Source organism: Hemiscyllium ocellatum, chromosome 23, assembly GCF_020745735.1.
Source record: "Hemiscyllium ocellatum isolate sHemOce1 chromosome 23, sHemOce1.pat.X.cur, whole genome shotgun sequence".
Taxonomy (NCBI): Eukaryota; Metazoa; Chordata; class Chondrichthyes; order Orectolobiformes; family Hemiscylliidae; genus Hemiscyllium; species Hemiscyllium ocellatum.
In genome coordinates, this window is record NC_083423.1 from 30396209 (window position 1) to 30422254 (window position 26046).

General features: G+C 38.6%; 1 protein-coding gene across 1 annotated transcript in view; it reads left to right on the forward strand.

The window, feature by feature from the left end:
- The window catches only part of LOC132826728 (mitogen-activated protein kinase 12-like), a 70784-nt gene extending 56440 nt beyond the window's left edge, over positions 1-14344 (forward strand). The window contains exons 9-12 of the mRNA XM_060842848.1: positions 736-815; positions 6053-6131; positions 9263-9436; positions 11404-14344. Of these exons, the coding sequence (XP_060698831.1) occupies positions 736-815; positions 6053-6131; positions 9263-9436; positions 11404-11477 (407 nt within the window). The 3' untranslated portion in view covers positions 11478-14344. The remainder of the gene's footprint in view (positions 1-735; positions 816-6052; positions 6132-9262; positions 9437-11403) is intronic.
- The last annotated feature ends 11702 nt before the right edge of the window (positions 14345-26046 follow it).

A 26046-nucleotide genomic window follows, 5' to 3' on the forward strand; every position in this document is an offset into this window, starting at 1 on the left:
TGAATTAAAATTTTCTTTGATCCCAGTTAACTGAGTTTAAAACCATTCTCACCTTCACAGCCATCCTTTCCCAACATGCAACAGCCTTCTACTCCCCGCTCTCCCCCGGCCCTCCCCATCGCAGCCTCCTTCTCCCCACTCCCTGGAGCTTCCTCCTTCTCTGTCTCCTCCCACTGCCCAATGCAGCCTCTTCCCCCAAACACTCTTTTGCTCCCCCACCGGAATAAAGCTCCCTTACTGCTCTCACCTTCTTACCAAACAGCTCACCATTCTTGCATTCAGAAGCTGCTTCTCGCCTGTTTTTGTGACCGATGCAGCAAACACAAAGGAGAGCTGGAGGACCACCACTTCCTTCCATTCTGTTTATTGGGTTGACCTATGTCTGGTTGCCCAGATGAGTGGAGTTTTCCAGATGTTTTGGGGACATTAGAGATAAATTCGCCTGCTGTCCCTTTTTGTGCCAACATTTCAAAAATACTTTATCAGCTGTCAGGCATTTGTGACTTCCCTGCCATCACCATGGATGGCACTATATAAATGCAAATCTTCCTTTGACTTTGATCTCCCAGTTGTTTTTCACAGGTATAATATCTTGGGTATGTGATTGATGTGTGACATTCAACAACAACACAACAGGTTACAGTATTTAATTGATTTAATTACACTTCAGATTATTGCCCTACAGTCTACAGCTACATGGTTCATCAAGCACAATCCTTGACTTGTAGTTTATAGACTTAGACCAACTGACAGAAATCATGAAAATAACGGGTACGCCCACACAAGACTTTGTTCAGAAGCTACAGAGTCAAGAGGTAAGCAGAATATTTTAAACCTATACAAAGTAACAATGGACATTTTAATGGTTCCCTTATTATTGTGACTTTAGATTAATAATATCATTTTGCTAGTTCTCAGCCCCACACATTGGCCAAGCTAAATTGAGCCAGATTGAACTTAGAATGTCATAAATCTTATGCAGAAATTACAGTTAAAAGCAGTTATAGAAATATTCTGCCAGCATATAATATTAGGAACATGAGTCAGCCATTCAGCCATCAAGTTGGCAATTAGATCATTTATGTTGTGCACCTCAAATTAATTTTCCAACCTTGTCTGATGTTCAGTTATGGGAAAGCAATTGTGTTAGTAAAAATTGATTTGATTTTAATTCTAAGGCTGTAAGCACGTGGATTTTGAGTGAGGCTCACTCACTCTGAGGTTAAATGATAGAGTGCCTTCACATTTTCCTGCACAGTTTATTGTAGGACCATGTTAGCATTGGCTGACATTGTAGTGCAGTATTGAGTGAGAGTGCTGCATCTATGGAGGCATTGTCTTTCAAACTGAGTCCCCAAGTTCCTTTCAGGTGAATGTAGAAGAGTCAATAGTCATACAGCACGGAAACAGACCCTTCGGTCCAACTCGTCCCTGCCGACCCTGTTCCCAAACTAAACTGGTCCCACTTGCTGGTGTTTGGCCCATATTACTCCAAACCTTTCCTATTCATGTACTTAGCCAAACATCTTTTAACTGTATCTGCATCCATCATTTCTTCTAGCAGTTTGTTCCACACATGAATCATTCTGTGTAAAAACAATTGCCCCTCATGTTCTTTTCAGCCTTTCTGCTCTCACCTTAAAAATATACCCTCCTAGTTTTGAACTCCCCCACCTTAGCGAAAAGACCTTTGCTATTCATCTTATCTGAGCCCCTCGTTATTTTATAAACATCTGTAAGATCACCCCTCAGTCCTCTATGCTCCAGTGAAAAAATTCCCAGCTTATTTCCATAATTCAAACCCTCCGTTCCCAGCAACATCCTGGTAAATCTTTTATGAAACAGCTCGAATTTAATAATATCCTTCCTGCAGCAGGGTGACCAGAATTGTACACAGTACTCCAGAAGAGGCCTTACGAACATTCTGTACAACCTCAACATGACATCCTGACTCTTAGACTCAAGGATCTGAGCAATGAAGGCAAGCGTGCTCAGCACCTTCTTAACCATCCTGTCTGTATGTGACACAAACATCAAAGAATTATGTACCTGAACCCCGAGGTTTCTCTGTTCTACAACACTAATTGTATAATTAATTGTATAAGTCCTGCCCTTGTTTGTTTTATGCAATACCTCACATTTATCCAAATTAAACTCCAATGCAATTCCTCAGCCCATTGTCCCAATTGATCAATGTCTCTGTAATCTTAGATAACTTTCTTTGCTGACCACTATATCACCAATTTTGGTGTCATCCAGATACTTTCTAACCATGCCTCTTGCATTCTCAACCAAATCATTGATATAAATGACAAAGGAAAGTGGACCCTGTACCAATCCCTGTGAACACCACTGGTAACAGGCCTCCAGTCTGAAAAAGAACCCTCCACCCCCGCGCTCTATCTCCTACCGTCAAGCCAATTTTGTATCCAATTGGCAAGTTCACCCAGAATCCCATGTGATCTAACTTGACAAATTTCTGCATGGTAGACTAATTAGTAAAAGGCTTTACTAAAGTCCATGTAAACAACATTTACTACTCTACCCTCATCAATCTTTTTGGTTACTTCCTCAAAAAACTCAATCAAGTTTATGAGACACTATTTCCCTCTCACAAAACCATGCTAATGATCCCTAATCAGTCCATACCTCTCTAAGTGCATGTAAATTCTATCTTTCAGAATCTCATCCAACAATTTATCTCCCACTGATATCAGGATCAGAGGTCTATAGTTCCCAGGTTTCTCCTTACTGTCTTTCTTAAATAAAGGTGCAATATTAGCCACTTTCCAGTCTCCAGCATCTTACCCATGGTTATAGATGATACAAATATTTTTGGCACTATTTCAAAGAAGAGCAGAGGAGTTATTCCCAGCTCCTCAATCATCATCACAAACACATTAAAATAAAAGCAAAACACACCAGATGCTGTTAATGTGATATAAAAACAGAAGTTGCTGGAGAAACGCAGCAGATCTGGCAGCATCTGTAGAAACAGAAGCAGAGATAACATGTCAAATTCAATAACTCTTCTTCAGAACTTCTGACAAAGAGTCATTAGACTTGAAATGTTAACTGTCTTTTTCTCTCTATAGATGGTCCCAGACCTGCTGACTTTCTACAGCACTTTCTATTTTTTAATACATCAGCATATTGTTGTTTCTGATGTGCTATGCTCAAACCAGCTGCTACATTTCCTACATTAAACAATGGCTACAAAACTACCTTAAAATTCCCACATGGAGTACTGGTGGTTATGAAAAGTGCTACATAAATGCAGGTCTTTCTGCATTTTGTTAGTTTGATAATTATAGTTTGCAATACAGTCTTCAAGCTATGTTAGAAAACAGCCAGTAAAATATTTCACTGGATTATTGTTAAGATCCAGATTGCCTGACATTTGATTGCGTGTGCAATTATTGCTTAATTATACATTTCCTGTTTCACTTATGATACTCTATGAGCATGCTAATTAGATTTAGTGCTGTTTCCAACTGCTGCAAGAGAATTGTTCAGAGATGGGTTACCATGACAACAAATGATGGCAATCAGCTAAAAAAATTATTATATTACAGCTGAGCTTCCGATGGATCTTTTCTTTGTTGTTGAAACTAAATTAATTCCCTATAACTTATACTTCTTAATGGAAACTAAGCAATAAGAAATGCTACAGTCTGAAATGCCACTGATTTGAAATATTGTGTTTTATCTATGGCAACATCAATAGAGTCATTCTCAAAACTGTATTTCCTCAAAAAATGTTGTACAAGTGAATGTGACTCATAAGTTATGAAGTACAACATTGATTCCGATATGCATAGATTATGGTCCATTAATGCTTCAAAAATCCTATCAAAGAGGATAGAAAGTCAAATCCTAAAGGGCTTCATGTGAGTTACATATACAGTGAAAATATGATGAAAAACATATAAAATAATGACTTATTTGAAAATAGTCTTGGATAGAGATGAAGTTAACTTAAAACAAGGTTTCAGTCTTGCCTCAGTGGTCATGTATTGATTCAGTCAGAAAGTAGAGAATTTAACTGTGACTGCAAGATTTGAGTTACTCACCATTCGCTAACGTTGCAATGTAGGATTGAGGGGTGGGGTACTCTTAGAGGTGCTGGCTCTTCGATAAGACATTTAAATTGATGTCTCACGTACCCTCTCAGGTGGGTAGGTGTTTCAAGGTGTTACTTGAAAAAAGATTCTTGCATTAATATTCTGGCTAATATTAAACCCTTAAATGACATCACTAAAAGCAAAATATTTGTTGTGGATCTGATCGCAGGGCTGGGAATTTGTGTTGCAGACATTTCGTCCCTTATCTAGGTGACATCCTCAGTGCTTGGGAGCCTCCTGTGAAGCACTTCTGTGTTGTTTCCTCCGGCATTTATAGTGGTTTGTCTCTGCCGCTTCCGGTTGTCAGTTCCAGCTGTCCGCTGCAGTGGCCAGTATATTGGGTCCAGGTCGATGTGTTTGTTGACAGAATCTGTGGATGAGTGCCATGCCTGAATTCCCTGGCTGTTCGCTGTTTGGCTTGTCCTATAATAGTAGTGTTGTCCCAGTCGAACTCATGTTGCCTGTCATCTGCATGTGTGGTTACTAAGGATAGTTGGTCCTGTCGTTTCGAGCTAGTTGGTGTTCATGGATTAGGATCATTAGCTGTCTTCCTGTTTGTCCTATGTAGTGTTTTGTGCAGTCCTTACATGGGATTTTGTACACTACGTTGGTTTTGCTCATGCTGGGTATCGGGTCCTTTGTCCTGGTGAGTTGTTGTCTGAGAGTGGCTGTTGGTTTGTGTGCTGTTATGAGTCCTAGTGGTCGTAGTAGTCTGGCTGTCAGTTCAGAAATGTTCTTGATGTATGGTAGTGTGGTTAGTCCTTTGGGTTGTGGCATGTCCTTCACAGGAGGCTCCCAAGCACAGGGGACGAAACGTCTGCAACACAAATTCCCAGCTCGGCAAACAGAACCACAACAACGAGCTACAAATCTTCTCTCAAACTTTGAGCAGAATATTTGATCATGTGATTTTTCCATTTGTGGGACCTTGCTGCGTATAAATTAATTACTACATTTTCCTACAATATAACAAGTGCAATACTTCAAAAGTACTTCTTTGGAAAGCATTTCAGGATGTGCTGTATTTAAGCAACATGATTTGCAAATACAAGATGTCTCTTTTTACAACAAGTCAGCATGATGTGGCATACATATCTTCAAACATCCATATTATATTAGATTAGATTCCCTACAGTGTGGAAACAGGCCCTTCGGCTCAACCAGTCCACACCAACCTTCTGAAGAGTAACCCACCCAGACTCATTTCCCCTCTGACTAATGCACCTAATACAATGGGCAATTTAGCATGGCCATTTCACCTGACCTGCACATCTTTGGACTGTGGGAGGAAACCAGAGCACCCAAAGGAAACCATGCAGACACGGGGAGAATGTGCACACACAGTTGCCCAAGACTGGAATCGAACCTGGGACCCTGGTGCTGTGAGGCAGCAGTGCTAACTACTGAGCCACCGTGCCACCCTATATTAGTGAAGCAGAGACTTTATTAAGAACTTTAAAATAGAATGAATGCCAAAAATTGCTATTTTCATTTCAGCATTGGACAGATTTGAATAATGGTTCACGTTTTCGGGATTCTGAAACATAGCAAATGTCTTTGATTTGGCTTTAATGAAATTGTTAGAAATGTATATATTTTAACTAAAACATGTTCCTAATTGAAATAGAAGTAGGAATTTTTAAGATCTTAATGATATATTCAGTTTTCAACATGTGTAATCAGGCATATTAGCAATTTAACAACTTACTACGCAATGTAAAGTTTAGTTTATTGCATTCCCCAATAAAGACGTTGTGTTTATAATTATTATAAAATGAGTTTGTCTTACTATTGAAAAGAATGGCATCAATGTTCACATAGATCCTGGAACAGACTGAAATGAAATGTATACTAAATGTTCACAAGCTGCCAGAAAATTCATGTTCAATGAAACCTGAGCAATCGTATTATATTTTTGTTTTCTATAGGCTAAAAATTACATCAAAAGTTTACAAAGAATTCCAAAGAAAGATTTTAAAGCCTTATTTGCAAATGCAAATCAAGCAGGTAAGGGACACCTTTTTTTTAGAAATTGATAAGTTATGGTGAAAAAATTAAATGGAGTATAGCCTACCAGTAATCAGGAGTAAACAGTCAGTGAAGCAATAAATTATTGTTAACTACTATATAGTAATTTAGGTCTATTGTTCTTTGTTTAACCGGGTATTCAAAGGTTGTTGAAGCAGTTTCTACTTAAAACACCTTCAGTACTTCCATGACCTTAGATCGATTTAAGTAGATTGCTGTCCCTGACTCACTTTATTTATATTACTAAAAGAATAGATACACACAAACAGCAAATCCTTTATGGGTAATGATTCGGACAGATAAAGCAAGCTGGATGAGATATGTAAACACCAGGTGTTGAGACTCTAGGAAATGTTTGGAGGGATATGGGCCAGGAACAGGCAGGTGGAACTAGTTTAGTTTGGGATAATGTTTGGCATGGACTGGTTGGACCAAAGGGAGTCTGTTTCTGTACTGTACAACAGTATGACTCTGAACGAAACCAGTGGTGTGAGTCAGAGAATTGGTGTAAGTGGATGAATCAGTGCATGGATTTGGCAGCTGATCAGTCTGAATTGGTAATGGAAGGAGGTAAATTGCTGCCTAAGATTCTTCACCAATATCCTTCCTCCACTGAACATGTTAGTGAGGCAATGGTGCGACATTAGTGTGCTTGTGGATATAGAACATAGAACATAGAAAAGTACAGCACAAAACAGGCCCTTCAGATCACGATGTTGTGCCAAGGATTATCCTAATCTAAAATAAAATAACCTAACCTACACACCCCTCAATTCATTGCTGTCCATGTGCATTCAAACAGTTGCTTAAATGTCCCGAATGACTCTGCTTCCACCACCATCACTGGCAACGTATTCCATGCATTCACAATTCTCTGTGTAAAGAACCTATCTCTGACATCTCCTCTATACCTTTCTCCTAATATCTTAAAACTATGACCCCTCATGCCAGTCAATCCTGCCCTGGGGAAAAATCTCCGGCTATTGACTACCCATGCCTCTCATCACCTTGTATACCTCGATCAGGTGACCTATCTTCCTCCTTCTCTTCAGAGAGAAATGTGCAAGCTTAGTCAACCTCTCTTCATAAGGCAAGCCCTCCAGTCCAGGCAGCATCCTGGTAAACCTTCTTTGCACTCTTTTCAAAGCCTCCGTAACTTTCCTATAATAAGGCGACCAGAATTGGACACACTATTCCAAGTGTGGTCTCACACCAGAGTCTTGCAGAGCTGTAGCAAAACCTCGCAGCTCTTAAACTCAATCCTCCTGTTAATGAAAGCCAAAACACCATATGCTTTCTTAACAGCTCTATCCACTTGGGTGGCAACTTTGAGGGATCTATGCACTTGATCACCAAGATCCCTCTATACACCACATCCATCGCTTGACCTTCGTCAACCTGTCTTGTCACCTCCTCAAAGAACTTAATAAGATTTGTGAGGCATGACATGCCCCTCACAAAGCCATACTGACAGCCTTTGATCACGCTGTGGTTTTCCAAATCGTCATAAATCCTATCCCTCAGAATTCTTTCCAAAACCTTGCTGATGACAGACGTAAGACTGACTGGTCTGTAATTGCCAGGGATTTCCCTATTCCCCTTCTTGAAAATACAAACAATGTTTGCTTCCCTCCAATCATCCACTACGACTCTTGTGGAGAATGAGGAAGCAAAGATCTTTGCAGCAGCTTTGCAACCTCCTTTCTCGCTTCCTGGAGCAACCTAGGATAAATCTGGTCTGGTCCTGGGGACTTATCAATCTTAATGTTTACCAAAGCCTCCAGCACATCAAGTTTATCAATCTTGATCTGTTCAAGCCTGTTTCCCAGCTCCTCAAAGTTCTCATTCACAACAAGGTCCCTTTCCTTTGTGAAATTTGAAGCAAAAAAACTCATTTAGGGCTTCCCCTATCTGCTCAGACACCATGCACAAGTTCTGTACACTATCCCTGACCAGCCCGCCCTTCTCCCTGATCATTCTCTTATTCCTCACGTATGAGTAAAATGCCTTTGGGTTCTCCTACTCCTTCCTGCTAAGCCTTTTTCTTGCCTCCTCCTGGCTCTCCTCAGTCCATTTCTGAGCTCCTTTCTAGTAAGCCTTCACAACTGCAATACTAAAATTCACATCTATCTTGTCAGTTTGTGCATGGTTATCAATATTTGTCAGTGCCAAAGAAAAGATACTAAAAGCTTGTGTCTCTTCTTTTGTTTTGACAGCCCAACTGCTGAATTGTACCAAGGTTATATTAATATACCTTGTCTCTAATGTGTATTCTAAATGATATAAGCTGTGTATGCTGCATTCTGACTGTGGTGACACCCTTTGTTTTGTGATGAATTATGAGAAGTTTACCATCTTTAAAACAAAAAATTACACAACACCAGGTTTTAGTCCAACAGGTTTAATTGGAAGCACCTGATGAAGGAACAGTGCTCCAAAAGTTAGTGCTTCCAATTAAACCTGTTCAGACTATAACCTGGTGTTGTGTGATTTTTAACTTTGTATACCCCAGTCCAACACCAGTATCTCCAAATCATCTTTAAAGCAGTCAGCCATCACTTAGTTGTGAGCATTCTTGCCTCTGAGTTAATGTTAGATCAAGTCTCACTCTATGATAAAAGCAAAACAATCTGGGCTGACGCTACATTACTCTCCCACAAAGGACATGTTAAGCTGAGGCCCTGTCCACTTTTCCACGTAAATGTAAAAGATTCCATGACACAATTTCAAAGAAAAACAGGGATCTATCCCCAATGTCCTGGCCAATATTTATTCCTCAATCAATATTACAAAAAAAAACTAGTCATTGCTGTCCTGCTATTTGTGGAAACTTGCTGTGCATAAGTTGAGTGCTTTTGGGTTCTACAATGTACTTCAACAGTACTCCATTAACTGTTTAGTTCTTTGAAACTTTGCAAAAGGCACTATATAACCAATGGCCTTTTTTCACTTCTGTGAAGCAGCGTGTCAGATTTTCCTACATTGGCATTTCATATGGTTTTGAACTGAACTAATTTAACAATGCGTACGTGTCATTCTTTCAAGCTTCAAATTTCAGTAGCTTAAATAATGTCATGTTGCTGACTTTGTTTATTTTTCCCTCAAAACAGCTGTTAACTTAATGGAGAAAATGCTTGTACTCGATGCAGAGAAACGAATAACTGCTGCAGAAGCTTTGGCTCATTCTTACTTTGAGCAGTATCGAGATCCTGAAGAAGAGACTGTGGCAATGCCATATGATGATAGTTTTGATAATATGGATTGCACTATTGAAGAATGGAAATGTAAGCAATCTTCAAATATTGACATTTTTTAAAAGTTCTTTTAAGGTTGCTGATCACACAAATTGACCATCTCCAATGCTCAGACCCATATAATGGTATTAGAGTCAACTGCCGAAGTCAGAAAAATATCTGATTCAATGGCTCTCCAATTTACTTGAATTAAAATTCAGGCACCAGCTGGTTTCCATGTTAAAAACTGGATAAAGAGACTCAGGAGAAGGTGCAAAATAAAATATTGATTTGGAAGGATGAACTGTGAGTATTGGAGCTCAAGAAGAAAGCAAGGGGATGTGGGAGTGAGGGTGCTCAGTTAGGGTGATGTTGCTCCTCAAATTCAAAGCTTTAAAATATAATGATGGATGGGATTTTAAAACAAAGCAGAAGAGAAGTAAAGGGATATTTATTTGAAAAAGAAGAAGCAAGACAATGGATATTGGCAAGGTGTTTCTTGCTAAGTGTTGATCAGTAGAGTTTAGGACATGCCATGCAGTTATTGTTCCATTAAACATATTTTCATTTAACCATCTAATTTGTGTTCAAGTTGAACAATGAAATTTCTTCTATCTGCCCATTGTAAGGTTTCCAAGTATGGTACCATCATTTTCACTGCTCCCAGCAAAGTTCATAATTGAGCTAGACCACAGCACAAACTTCTCATAAGTTGATGTAAATGTGTTTTAGAACAGAGAATATAGAACATTACAGCATAGTACAGGCCCTTCGGCCCTCAATGTTGAACCAACCTGGGAAACCAATCTGAAGCCCATCTAACCTACACTATTCTATTTTCATCCATATGCTTATCCAATGTTTGGGATAGGAAATGGAAAATGTCACCTGGTACAGTTAAGGGTGATCTACTGATATTTACATTGAATCACTTATTAAAGATAGAACTGAGACAATACTATTGCTTTAATCTATAGATTTTAGCATTGTTTAACACTGACACTCTGGCACTTTACTGAAAAATTAGAAAATGTTAGATCCCCTCCTACCTCATTCTGTGAGGTCCACCTGGCTGACCTCATTACAGTTTCATGCTGTTTGTTTTTCAAACTGCTAGGTCTTGTGATATTTTATTTATGCTTTGATTCTCTTGTTGGTAAAAATAGTGGCAGGCATAGAACATTGGTATAAAGCTCAGGACATCCTGGATTTGATTCCAAGTTCCTGTTGTAGTCAGTTCTGGTCAGGGTTCCATACTTGATATTAACTTATCTGTTTTCTCTATCGATGCTGCCTTGCATTTTGGCAAGTATTTTTCAGTCATTTTTAGCTAATTTCAATTAAAATAGCAATTGAGATTTTACAGTTGGCCTCAGAATCAGTGTGCTAGAAAAGGATTGAGTTCCCACTACTGACAACTCTCCAGTGGCCTTTGCTGTGGAAATGTATGGATATTGTTTGGGATCACTTATAATGCATCCATAGTTGAATAGTTTACATTTATATATCAATATCTTCTTGGTAAGGTACCAATATAACTGTGACCCATTAAGACCTTCAAGAGGTTTGGGACAGGAATTCAAAGGAAAAAATGTACCTCACTGCAGCTGTTGAAGTTTGCCAAACACATCAACATCCTCTAATGCATCCCTTTTGTTGTCCTGCTCAATGACACTAGCCACACTTGGTTCCTTTTTAAGTTGTACACTTTTGGCAAGTGCTCCAGCAATGGTTCATCTCTCTATCCCCCATAACTACTTCCCGAATTTCCCCAGAGAACCTTCTTTACCTCTTATTCTTGTTCATGTGCATGCTCAATCTTGTCAATAACATCCAGACTCCAGTAGCAACAGACATTAACATATCTTTTGTAAGAGTGTGGCTTTTCGAGAGTATGTCAGACTGAGTACTTTATAAGAAAAAGTGAAAGGCGCCAGAGCCAAATTGAATTATTAAATTTGTGCAATATGTAAAAATGATACATTGCAAGGGAATAAATGAATTTCTTTTCTACCTAGGTCATACTTATAAAGAAGTGATCGACTTTAAACCATCAACTGGAGTACCAGAATCTAAAGAAACAGCAGTGTAACACTGGAACCATAGGTAGAAGACAGAAGTAGTATATAATTGTGGAGTGAGCAGCTGGCTCTGAAGACATTCAATCATTTAGTTGCTTGTTGTTCCAAGGTTTTGAAAGAAAATGTACACAATTTTAAATTTATGTCTATACTTAAGTCTTTTGTTTTTTTGTGTTTTTTGAAGGTCAAACTCTGCACCAGCATTTCTTGGAAACACTTCAGTGTTGTAACATTTTTAATTATGTGATTTTAGGCTGAAATGTCTCCGGACAATAATTGAGAGGGAAAAAATAGGCAAAAGCAATCTTGTTCTGACACTGAATTTTTCATGGTGCTATATAAATTCAAAAGTTTCTCATAACTGTATTGTCTACAGTCACTTGCGTAGTCTCTTTAATTGATGTATAATGTCTTTAACCATCATTCTTTAAGTGCTGTTAGTAAGATAATGTAGAGTCATTGTTAATAGTGGTTGTGTTAAAATTATAACAAACACATAAGTGTATTGAAAACTGATTAATCTATTCTCAATCCCATTATAACTATTCACAGACACTAATTAGAAGTAATTATCAAAGACTACATTTTTAAAATCCTTGACCAAAACTAACCATTAGAACTGTGCCAGTGTGTAGCACTGACCAATCATGTGGGATTTCCCACTCTAAGCAAATTAGTTCACAGTTTTTCATTAATCTAGGTAATAATAGTAATTCATTTATATTTTCCAAATTGTATTTCAAGCGAATGTGAAATTAACAGTCTAACTCCATTGGGTAAACAAGAAAACCAAAGAGCTATGGACACTGGAAATCAGAAAATGCTAGAAAAACTCAGCAGATCTAGCGGTATCTGTGAAGAGAAAGCAGAGTTAACATTTTGGCTCCAGTGACCCTTCTTCAAAACTTGTTGATGCTGACAGACCTGCTGAGTTGTCCAGCAATTTATGACTTTATTTCTAACTCCATTAGGTGCTGTTTATTCCTCTCAATGGCCCAAAGACCAATTATATGTGCTGCACTGAATATTCCTCTCAGTCAACTACTGGAAATCTGCACTGTCTATAGGGTATATGTGACCTATTGGGACAGGCCATATACCTGTATCTCCTTAACTAATCAGACTGAAGAATTGTTATCTCACTGCACAGAATTTGAATCAGGATGTGCCAGTTACAGTATACTTAATCCAATGTCAAATCATTTATGGAAAGAAAAAGAGAAATACCCATAAGATGTAGAAGCAGAGGTCATTTAGCCAAGTTTTACTCTACCAATCCAATGAGATCACGGCTGATCTGATAATCCTCAACTCCATTTTCCTGCCTTTTCCCCACAGACAGATCTTTTTAATCAGTAAGGGAATAGGTTTTCTCAACCTTGAATATATTTAATGACCCAGCCTCAATAGCTCTGCAGTAAAGAATTCAATAAATTCACTACCCTCTGAGAGAAAAAATTCCTCCTCATCTCTGTTTTAAATGTGCAACTCGTTAGCACTGCTGCCTCACAGCGCCAGAGACCCGGGTTCACTTCCTGCCTCAGACGACTGACTGTGTGGAGTTTGCACATTCTCTCTGTGTCTGCGTGGGTTTCCTCCGGGTGCTCTGGTTTCCTCCCACAGTCCAAAAATAATGTGCAGGTTAGGTGAATTGGCCATGCTAAATTGCCTGTAGTGTTAGGTAAAGGGATAAACGTAGGGGAATGGGTCTGGGTGGGTTGCGCTTTGGCGGGTCGGTGTGGACTTGTTGGGCTGAAGGGCCTGTTTCCACACTGTAAGTAATTTAATCTAATCTAATCTAATCTAATCTACTCTCTGGTCCTAGGTTCTCCCACAAGGGGAAACAGTAGAGGGAAGGAATATAAAATTGGATGATGAGGGAAAGACATTGTAAAACTTATTTCAATGACCATTATAATTAAAATCTGAAGCAATGAGACATCACATTTATTAAAGTAGATTTCCAGCACTGGAGAGGTTGTTTGATAGTAATTAAGATTCAAAACACCATTAAAATATATTTGTTTTTCTATGTATTTCAATGTCAAGGTCCTTTAGATACCTTTCTCTTCTGGAGGATAGTAGCTTGGACAGCAACTTCCTTTAACACATTTAATTGATGTGCAATTGTTGGAAATTGCTGTCTAATTTACATGAATAATAATGATTCAGTTCATTGTAATTTCTATCACAAAATCCATCACATTATCTTTCAAACCAGTGAGAGCACAGTTCAGCAATTTCCTCAGGGATGCCATCCAGTTATTTGTGGTACTTTTCTAAGTTTCCTTTTAAATTGTGCTATACATCAGCTGGTATTGCATGTAGACACTCATCCACTGCAACTAGCCTTATGAACCTCATTATAGTAGCATAGAAACACTTCCTAAAGGAACAATATTGACTGAATTGTAATAAATTATGAACTGTAATGCAGAGGGACCATGAGTAGTTAAAACATTAAAATATTTTTAAAAATTTGAAGAGTACCATTGTTTCTGCTAGCCATTTATATTTGTGCACTGGGACTCACTCTATGAGAAAGTATTACTGGTACATCATCGCAATTGCAATGTTTTGTCAATCTTTTTTGTGTTAAGTATTCATGATACGGAAGCAAAAATAAAGCATCTACAGAGAGCATCTAATTTGGAATTTGTCCAGAGAGAGAACAAGGCCTAAAACTTTGATCACTGCATCTTTAGCAAGCTGAAACCATTCTTTAACAAGTAATTAATCTCTCTGGAATTACTTCCTAAGTAACAAAGTTAAATCATTGGACTACTTGAATAGGCATAGAAATCCAGTAGGAGACTTTAGATTCAGATGGGTATCAAAGGCATTGGGTGCATCATCACTTTGGATGAAGATATTTCAATTTGGTTTGATTTTGATAAGTTTCCATTTCAGTTTTAAATTTCCATTGATCATTTGATTTCGTTTTTGTTACAGTGTCCCAACAGGGACTATCTAACCTGAAGTAATATTTTGTTTTAAAAGAGTAGCAGTTCACCACCATCACCTTCTCAACAGCAACTAGGGAAGGGCAATGCCTGCTGGCCCAACTAATGATGCCCACGTCCCACAAGGGAACACATAGAAACTCAGTAGATAAGAATTGACCTCAAATAATAATCCTTCTCCATTGGGATCACACACTTTTTCTCCCATCCTTATAAATCATAGAATCCTTACAGTGCAGAAAGAGGCCATTCAGCCCATCAAGTCTGCAATTACACTCTGAAGGGGCATCTCATCCAGACTCACCCTATTTCCACAACCCTACATTTACCATGGCTCATCCACCTTCATCCTTGGACACTACAGGGCAAGTAAGCTTCTCTATACCTGAGAATCTGTAGCTTCATGTCTTCTGAGGATATTAAGAAATGGAAAACTTAGCACTCCATATAATTTGTATTGGTCAACAACTGAGAACTTCAGCACTGTTGTACTGAGTAAGATTAATGTAGGCCTCGAAAAAATTAATGTCTTACAAATATTTACATAGGTAAATTTCAAAATTTGGGTCAGATGTTTTATCTCCTCCTCTCCTGATTACACAAGTGATTCAATTGTTTTAATATCAATGGTGAACCGGCCCATATGGCATAGATAAGGATAAAGGATAAAGGAGTGGCAAAGAAACTGGCATATTGCGGGCGGTACTTAGACTAACTGGCTCTAAAGCCAATTGGGTTTGAGATGTCCTAAAGTTTGGAAAGACACTATATAAATGCATACCTGTATTTCTCTTTAGGTAAACAAAAATATTTACATTGACCTCACTAAACACAATAGATATTTATTGAAATGCTCAGCCATCATCCAGTTAATCAATGTTAAGGTAATCTGAGGTGCTAGCATTCTCAAAGTTAGATACTAACTCAAAATTTCAGTGCGCACAACTGGCAAAAGATTTAGTCACAATAGCCCACATACTCCAAACAGTTTTTGAAATGTTATTTCTGACCCTGATTTGGATAAAAATTACATAATTACCTTTAAGTGAATTCTATATTGGAGATTCCTGGACAAGGCCCTGTTACAAATCTGCCCAGGAATCCAGATGGGGAGATGTTCTTTATGGAGACTAAGACCTCCTTTGCAGCAGTCATTGTGCTGTGTTTTAATTTATATGTCTAGCAACAGACAGCCACTTTGACATTGACTGTAAAAGGATAAGTACCTAAGATAGATGTGGAGTTAGGGTAGCTGTTGGATCAGTGTTTGGGTGCCAGGCTGATGAGAGACATAGGGTGCCAGGTAATTAAGTGAGTGCTGAGAGTAGATTGGGGAAGAGAGGGATATGAGGTCAAGCAGGTGGGAGAATGATGCTGAGTGTAGGGGAGGTCAGCCTAGTAAATTAGGTGGGAAAGTGCAAGGGTGTTGTCAGGTCAGATGAAGAGGAGGTGCCAAGTCAGGGAGAGAGTATGTTGGATCCAGCAAAATCTGGGTGGGGATGTTGGGTTTGGCAGGTTGGGGGTGGGTGCAGATATCTGGTCATGAGTGGGTGTCAGATCCAGTTTGGATTGGACAGGCATGTGAGGTAGTGTAGTGCCAGGTCTGGAAGACATAGCAGGTCTAATCAGGGTATTGGTTTAATAGTTGTGCAGGAACTACAGTAAGTATTTAATCCTCTGACACTTCCAGATACACAATAAGCTTAACTGAATCAGAATGCTTCAAAGATTCTGACTTTAAGGAGCATTTTCATGGCATTCCAGATGCAGAGGGAAGTTTCAATTTTCCAGCCAATCCCCACACAGTATGCTACACTGGTGTTTCTGCATGGTCCCGATATGTAACTCCAGACCACTGGGGTTGTAACTACCTGGCTATTGGAATATCTAGTTTATGTTTATTATTGTTTGCACAGATTGCACCTGTGCACTTTCACTTAAAGCATCACCAATTGTGTTGCTGTAACTGAACATTGCACGAGCTATGGTTCATGTTGCAACTTATGCTAAACCAAAAGAAACCCATGCAATTTTCACATCAGTTTGAAGGTGGTAGAAGTTAGCAATAAATGTGTTTAAATGTAATTGCTTACTTTTTTGAGATGTATGGAAATCTCCCAAATTATCATGTAACTCAGTTTAACATGAGAAGATGAGCCTGGATAACCATTTCCTGTTCCACTCAACTTTGGGACATCCTAACATCATGGAAGTTGCCATGGATATCTTCCTTCAGGTAGTTTATTAATGACAGGCTAGCAGTGGGACGAACAGTCTAATCTTTGATTCTGCTAACCATTTGTATTCATTCTGGACTTAGTTAAGGAATATATCATGACATAATGTGACTGTGTTACGATCCTGATAAATATGGATTAATATCAACTGATGATTGATAAAAAAAACATTGATTTAAAATGATTGCCATGATAACCTGACCATGGAGTGAGGCAAGTCCAAGAAACAAATATAGAATAGACAACATTATCTACACTGAAATAACCATTTAATCTAAAGTCTTGAAACTCGACAACTGAGTCAGCATCAAGTAATTTGAAACTCCTCTTTTAATTCATACCTCTGTGATAAGTGTGCATTTTGGACAATAAAGATGGCTTGCATAATTTCTGCATTGAAAGACAAATGTAGAAATGACTGAACACCGCCTCCCTCAATATTTTGCTCTCCATTTTTTGTTTAATCTCTTAAAAGTGGTTCATGTATGTTCTACAGGTCCTGATATCCCTCACAAAGGACCATTCTTCATGTATGTGCCTGAATGGTGTACCTCAGGAATTTATTCAAGCAAAAATGTTTCATACCTGATTTTCCTCTGCTCTCCTGACATTCTTCACCAAGTATAGTGCTTCCTATCTCTTTCGAAATCTAGCTTAGAGACTCGAAGTGGACTCATCAATTTGCTGAATTGGAGAATCTTCCACCACAGCACTAGCAGCAGAGAAACTTTGCATCACTGATATCATCAATGTGCACTCAGAGGCAGGAGCCAGGGCTCCTGATAATCATGGAGCATATTTCAGCCTTCGCTTAAGTTTCCCACTTTCTCACTTCATTTTGCTGTCCTGCTCCAATCACCCTCACCCCATTCACTCACTGTTTCACTCGCATTGCTTTCTCCCAAATGGGAGTCCACTCACCTGCTTGCTATCTCCTGATTGGTCCCCTTCTAACTCTCACATTGTTTCACTCCCACTCTCTGCCTCGCTCTGTCCCTTCTAGGGACAGCTAACAAAGAGACAGCACAGCATTGAGTGGAAGAGAAATAGTGGGAGGTCAGGAGCAATAAACAAATTAAGATCTCAGAATTTGAATCTATTCAGAATGTTTGCAAAAGACTCACTTTATTACTCCTTTCTGTTTTTGTTTAATGCTCATACTCTTTGATGGAAGCATTGCAGGCAATGACATTAAGGTGACTGCAACTACATGAGCATTTATTGTGCCTCCTGTATTTATAGTGACAATGGACACAGCTGCTATAATTACATAATTAAGCATAACCATGTGATAAGCATTGAGCTTACCTTCTGTTACGATATAGTTGTTGAACCCCACTGTTAATTAAAACCAAACACCCAGAAACGCTCACCTCACCTTGTAATCTGTTAAGATTTGAGTGACAGAACTTCTAAATTACACTATTTAAAGAATAACAATTTATTTTCCTAACTTTGATAGTGAACATTAAACAACAAAAACAAACTATTTACAAATCAGAGGCACCTTTCTCTTTACTGCTTAGTATCTGGCCCTAACTCTATAAAAAAGTGTTTTTCCAATAACACACTTATTAAACATCATATTAGCTTAATCTCAGGACCACATTGTCTCTGTCTTTTTCGGTGTCTTCACTCTTCTGGCTGATGATCTCCCAGGGTTGTCTTCTTTCATTTTACTGTATGTTTCACATGAAAAGGTACCTTTGATAGAGATTATTTTCTAATTTCTTTGAATGCAAGATGTTAGATGGTTAGCTGTATAGCAGTTGCTCTCCCTCTAATTTTGAAAATGTTGATTTTATATACCCCATGACACATTAAATTCTTATAATTTGATTGGTTTCCAGGCATCAAACAAGAAAGTTCAAATTCCATTGGTTTCCGCTATCCTGGGTATAATTTAAACTAATTGGTTAAATTTGAATTGTTGTCAAAACAACTACCAAAACTCAAGTATCCATTTAACAGCCAATCGTTACATTTGGAACAGCCTGATCTTTAACTGGCAGCTGTGGCTGTATTTTAAATTCAGAAAAGCACTTTCTATCTTAAAGTGACCATTCATCCTTTCAACTTCGTAACATTTGTTACTGTTCTGCAATATCATACCATCCAGTGTCACAGGGAGCTCCCAGGAGGCAGGCTTCCAGCATATATAATTTTAATGAACAAATGTTGACAGTATAGGATTTTTCATTAAAGAACTTAATGTTGATAAGGTAAAATCTACATCATATTCAATGAGAGGATCCAAAAAGACAAATGATCAAAAACCACTGGTTGGGTTGATTTTAAGACTTCAAGATTTACAACAGGCTACTGGATATGTTACTAGACAAGAAATCCACAAAATAAGCATTCACGTCCACCATGACAACTTGGAAATTTGAATTTAGTGGCTTGTAGACTTGGTTTCAGTAAGTGATTATAAGGTTGTCAAATCATCATGTAAACACGAGGTCACCGATGTAATTAAAGGAAGGAAATCTGACATAATTACCTGGTCTGGCCTAAAAGTTAGTTTGATACAGACGATGTTCAAGGGAGGCGAGGTCACAAAACACCTGTTGGTGGGTACTTTGTGCCCATTACCAAGAGTGATTGTGGTATCAACTACTGATTAGGTTGTCCAATTAACCATTGATTCCATAAGGAATACAAACTTGAGGGTTTGCAGGGTCAAGTTAACTGGTATCAAACAGGTATGCAAAGTAATCTGCAAACAGGTTTAATCAATCTTGCTGCGCTTACTAAATATGAGTGATAGTGCTCACGATACTTTGTAGGATACAGTATAAATGAGGAGTGTTGATCATTGTAAGATGCTTTGTAATTGTTTCACTCTGAGCAAGAAATATAAATGCAGTCCAGAGATGTACTTTGCTGTAGCCAAACTGCTCATTTCAGCTCAATACCTGAATATCTTATGATGGAAACTGTTGAAGCCTGGTCAAACCAAAACTTGAGTCCACTTTTGGATTAATAATTAACTTATTAACAGTACTGGCAGACTATAATTATCTAAGAAACAGTTTAATTTTCACAAACTTGGTAATCCTGTACACCTACTAGGTGGTGTTAATAGGCTGTTTTAGAAAAAAGCCAAACTCAAAAGTTTCATCATTACTTTTTAACTCCGCTTTCCGAATGGTTCTATAATTTAGTGCACACAATTTGCTGTCTGCCTTGAAAAACAATCCTCATTTTGAAACATTTCAGGATACATTTTCTTTTTAATAATTTTCGAAGGATATCAAATTAAACTGCCAAATGAATTTCTATCCTGATGATGGTAGACGCAAGCATAGAAATCTAATTCAAATGGCACAGAAGTGGAACTGGTAACAGGTTTGTTGTATTTTGCCAAAAGGGATTGCCAAAAAAAAAGCTTAAATGCAGGGAATTGGTAACAATCAGTGCTGTGACAAATGTGGTTTCTAATTATATTTGAATTGTTTTTTTTTGTCTGTAGAATAATTGCCCACTTAAAATGTGCACAGGAGATCAGGGCTATTACAGAAAACATCACATTCCATCATTGGACCGACCTGTTGAAGTTTATTGCCAGTGGATGTAAGCAAGAATGGCAATCTCACTTACAAGTTTCGTCATGTATTTGTCTCCTGACCTTTAATTAGGGAAGTGTTGGCACCAGGTTTAGATCACATGTATTCTTCTGATCCAGCACCACATATTTGAAGTTCGAAACACAGAAACTTTGGCTTGATGGAAACTTTTCAACAAAACGTTGCAACATGGTTCGAACTATTTCCATTGGACAAGACAGATTTGCTCGCTGATTTTCTTTGTTCAGCTTAGAGAGCAAGTGAGCATCAGATTTCCATCGGCCTGCCAATTACATGAACAACATTTGTCAGTCACCCTGCTTGTAGTTATTCCTTATAATGAAGATTCTCATTTACACTGGGTGCAGCTTTATTTGGAATGATGCCACATCATTCTGTCAAGGGTTGAGACTCCTATGTGGTGGATGAACAAACTGCATATTCCAGTTTTTCATGAAGAAGACAGAACTCTGTAATGAGATTAATTGTGTAGCCAACATTTCAAACAGCAACCTTCTGTAGCAGCTGCTGCAGGCCTGTAGCAGCATGCAAATTCCACATTTCTATTGAAAGGAGTTGCGCATGCTTCTTGAGTTCTTTGCCTGAAAACAGACCCAACCCATTGCACCACAACCTCCAGAACAGGTAGTGCGAGAAGACAAGTTGTTGGACAAAATACAAATGACTTAAAACCAGAAATCAAAGTGGGCTCAGGTGCATCGGAATAGAGTGCAGTTTGGTAGCAAACCACCTCTCATATGAAAGGTCATAGATTTAAGATGTGAACTTTGTTTTTCTCATCATAAATTCTGCCTGACCTGCTAGATATTTCTAGCATTCTCTGCTTTTCAACTAAAAAGATAAAAGTTGCCACAGAGACAACTGGTGACAGTCACTTGCCCTTCTGGTGAGGTAAGAGGTTGAGAGACAAAACTCTTCACGGTAACCTCAACTGGTGTGGGAATTGAGCCCATGCTATTGCATCAGTCTGCATCACAAATCAGCCATGCAGCCAACTAAGCCAAACCAACCCATTTTTATATTACCTTATTCTGTTCAGTATGAGATAGGTGAGGAAGAGTATCCAGCCTACCCCTCTAGCCAAGAGGAGCTCTGATGAGCAGTCTAAATTGAATTATTGGATCTATGGTTGGGAAAACAGAGGATTTGGCAGCAATTATCGCAGCATCTTTGGATTAGGGAAGTGAAAACCAATACATGGCATCTTTTTATCATTTTCCAATGCTTTACTACAAATGCAGAGTTAGATGTGGTAACATAATTTTGCGTGGAGCAGTGCTGTCCACCAGACAAATAACTTCATTTGGAAGAGGTGTCAAAAGGATGACATTTGCCGAGGGAATTGTAAAACAATTGATCAACTGAGAATAGACAAACCGAAAAGACCTTCAAACCCATACCATTAGAACATTTGAAATCTATGAGGTAAGATGCTGTCATTGTACTGTTACCTAAGAAGTGGTCGGTATTTGACGCAGTAACAGTGGAGGAATAACAGTATATTTCAACGTGGTGTACATAACTCAGACGGCAATGTTCAGGAAGTAGTACTGCCATGCACTGCTATAATTGGCATAACTGGGTGAAGTCAGGTTTGAGAAGTTCTGTCAAAGAAGCCTTGGCAAGTTTTCACAATGCATTGTGTGAATGGTACATACTGCAACCAAAGTGCACTGATCAAAGTGGTAGTGATAAATGTTAAAGATGGGGAATCAGGTGCTAATCAAGAGGCTGCTTTTGTGCTGAGTGAGGTTGAGCTTCTTCAATACTGTTAAAGGCACACTCATCCAGAAAGGTGGACAGCATTCCAATACAGTTCGGATTTGTACCTTGCACAAGGTGGAAAGGCTTGCGAGAGTCTGGAAATGGAGCATTCACCACAGAACACAGATAATTAAATCTGATCTTGTGACTGCTCCAGTTACATAAATACAATGGATATATTTCTGATCAGTTATGGCTCCAGCTTACTATTGATGGGAGATTTAACAATAGCAATGCCATTGAAATGCTCTGGCTCTTTCTTGTTGAAGATCACCATTGCCCTGACACTGTGTACAGTGATTGTTACCTGCCACTTATTAGATCAAACAATGCTGTCTAGAATCCTGCAGGTTCAAGGAGACCTGTAAAGCCATTTATTTTGAAAGTACTGACAAAGATGTCCAAGAACAGTTTGTAAAGTTAGTGGGAAAGTACTTCTACACTTCCTAAACTCAAAAGCTAACATTGTAAGTATTTGGTGAGAAAACTACACTTACACATTCCCCTCTAACTGCCACATCGCCATGACTTGGAATTATATGACCATTTTCTGGTAAGATGGTGATGGAGCCTGGGGCTTGTCTGCTCCAAAAGGTAAGTCAAACCTAGTTGCAGCGACGAGCAGGCTCAGCAGTGCAGTCTCAAGAAGGCCCAGCAGTGCAGACTTGAGTATGCTCAGCAGCACACATTCGTGAAGGTCCAGCAGCACACACTCAAGGTGGCCCTGGAACACGGTCTCGGGGAGGCCGAGCAGCATTGACTCAAGTAGGCCCAGCAACATGGGCCTCAGTAGGCCCAGCAGCACAGTCTCGAGTCGGCCCAGCAACACAGGCCGGAGAACGCCCAGCAATGCGGACTGAAGAGGTTCCAGCAACTGGCTCTCAAGTAGGCCAACAGTGCGGTCCCCAGTAGGCCCAGCAGTGGGGTCAGAGGTGCTGCAGCAGAAGCGAGACCTAGTGACATCAGCAGTGGCTGCATTGGCGAGGTGGGCCTGAAGCGAACCCATGGCAGCAGAGTTGAGTTTGGGCCAGTTTGGTACCCAGCAGAATCAGTAGCTTCATTTTCAAGGACCAATGAGGACTCAAAGTGATAAGGGCATCAGTGGAGGCAAGGTGATGCCGAAGAGTGGCGACTTTGTTCTAGTGATAGCAGCATGGCAAAGGAGAGTTGTGCCCTGGGCCATAATGGAGCATTTAACAAGGACCATACAATTGGACATTTTCTTAATTTCTGCCATTGTATTCTATGTTTTTGTTTATTTTTCTGTTTTAAGATGGCACTGAAGATAGGTGAGAAAACAACATCTTTTGCAGAATAAGATACATATGACAATAAATAAATCAAGTAAGCATTGCTGCATGGTCAAAATTCAGTAATTTTCTTCCTAACTGCACTGGAGATGTCCCTACACGAGAGACTGCAGTAGTCAATAAAGAAGCTTATCACCAACTTCTCCAAGTGGAAGTAAATGCTGCGCCACCTAGTCATGCCCACGTCCAATGCATTTTTTTAAAAAAGCAACCTGAATAAGTCTATGAGGAGGCTTGGGTCAGTATCCATTTCTTCCTTAGTCTCCTTTACTTGGCATCCTTGCACCACTTGCATTTTTCTAAAATTTAGATAATTTTGTGCAATTTTTAAAAATAATTGCACCTATTTATTGATTTCCATTTATTATAATGGTTCCACCTGATATTCACAGATACTTCTTGAAGTCAAAACTATTTGATCTGAAATTACATCAAAAATGAATAAGGATCACAATAATATATACCACATAATGGATAAGAATTCATTTTCGGTAGCAGATATTTCATCAGCTGCCTGTTGCAGTCCTAATATTCGGTTACATTCCATTGGCTGACAGGATGTCACCTGCTTTGTTCTACTCCCCAAATGAATATTTCAGCACAATAATTGTTGTGGATGGATATGTGTGGACGAGCAAAATTGGTTAGGCCTCACAAATACAGGGTGAAAATTAGATTTCATTATTTATTCCTGTTAAAGCCAGTGAAGCTGGGCAGGCCAGTACTTTTCACCCATTTCTATTGCAACAGGAATATTTTACATTATCATAAGTAGTATGTAACATGTTTGAACTAGTGAGAAATTAAAGTCTCATTCTTTAGAACTGAATTCATTAATTTTGGTGTAAAGATGTGGCTGATCTCAACCTGATTCCTGAAAGTAAATACATCTACAATATTAATTTTTCTTGAGATTAGTCTTGATCTTTTTAACCAGTAAAGTTTCCTGATTAACAACGATGTATAACTTTAAGCAGTCATGCGATTGGTGTTGAATGATGTTACTGAGAAACCAATCACATCGGAGGTCAAAAATATGCCTGGACAAATAGAAGTTCTGGACTCTAACATCCATTCACTCCCATAGGTGTCTGCCACTCAAGTTTTACAATTGTTTTCAAAACAGCCTGATCTTAGATCGATCAGAAACCCCAGCCTATAGGACAAATCTTTAACAGCTCACCAACATTTTAAACACTACCAAGATAAAATACAAATCCTAAATCCATCGTAAAACAAGAAACTGTTCAAAACCAATGTCAGGGTAAAATAAAATTCTAAAAACCAAGGGCTTGAGTCTAACTAGGTATATTTACTTTCAAATATTAATATCATTGGGATAGCTTATTGTTTGTAACTGACTATTGCAGAGCTCCATCTTGTGGTCAAACCAAACCATGAATCTGACTGAATTTGAGCTACACACTTAATATTGCATTCTTAAATAACTAATGTAACTCTCCTAAAACCTCGAAAAAGCAAACCTCCTAGCCATGGAAAGGAGTATATTTTTTCATATCAAATTAATCTTCACAGGGCAGTCCAAAATCACAAACATCAGAGTTTCTTAAAACACATCCTTTATTGCACTAACGTCCTGATCCTCAAGCATGTATTATTTCAGAGTCTGCAAGCACAGAGATACCTGCAAGACTTTTTCTATTCTTTGTTGCACTTAAAACATTATCGTATTGGATTTGTACAGTACATATCTTTTTCTACAAAACAATGGTATTGAAGAGATGTTTTCTGCTTTAAAGCAATTTTAAAAACCTTGAGCTTCCTTAACACTCAATAAAGTGTGAAGCAATTGTTTTATTTTGTACATTCCTAGGAATTAACAGTTGAAGAAAGCATTCTGTTGAGCACATATCTCTGCCTTACTGGATTATTTAATATTATGATTACTCATCTTTTCCTCAAGGCTTTTCCTCACCTAATTGAAGTTCTATAATTACAAAGCTTAAATAAAAAATTATTAGAGCTTCAAACTCAGTGAAGAGGCTTCAGGACAATCCACAGTCAAAAACCTGCTCCGACAAGGTTTTCTACAGCTGCGACAAATTTGGAACAGCATCTGAGACAATATGCAACATTCCAAAATAAAAGTCTTTGTTCCACCTCCCATTGCTAATGAATCCTTGACAATAAACCAAGAATCCAGATCCACAATTCTTCAAAACTGTGAGTCATTCTCTGTGTACTATATTCCCTGAAGTCCACCAATATTTTTAAGACATACTGTTCGCAAACAGACCAACAGGGGTGAAGACATTGTCTCCGCCCACATTCAGTGGCACAATATGAAGCCACAGTTGGACCTTCGCATTTACAGAAAGAGCTCAGTTAAGTGAATAGAAAACTTAAACTGTGTGAGGTTAAAAGGTATTTCCAATAATTATGTAAAGGGTAAAATTGTTGCCTTTGTCCATACTTCATTGACCTGTAGATTGCCTTAACAAAGATTTACAATTTAGAAGTGTGAGCTAAAAGAGTATAATTTATTCTCATCCCCATCCTCAATGCGTCAAAAAAAATGTTTAATGCAATACACTATGAGAATTAGATTTCTAATGGAAGCAAAATTAACAGGTCACCTTTTCGTAACATTTTTATTATAAAATAATTTACAATGTGGCATTTCTGAGAAATAAATATAACATACAGCAACATTTTAGACCAAAAGACATTACCAAACAACAAGGTAATTTTCAGG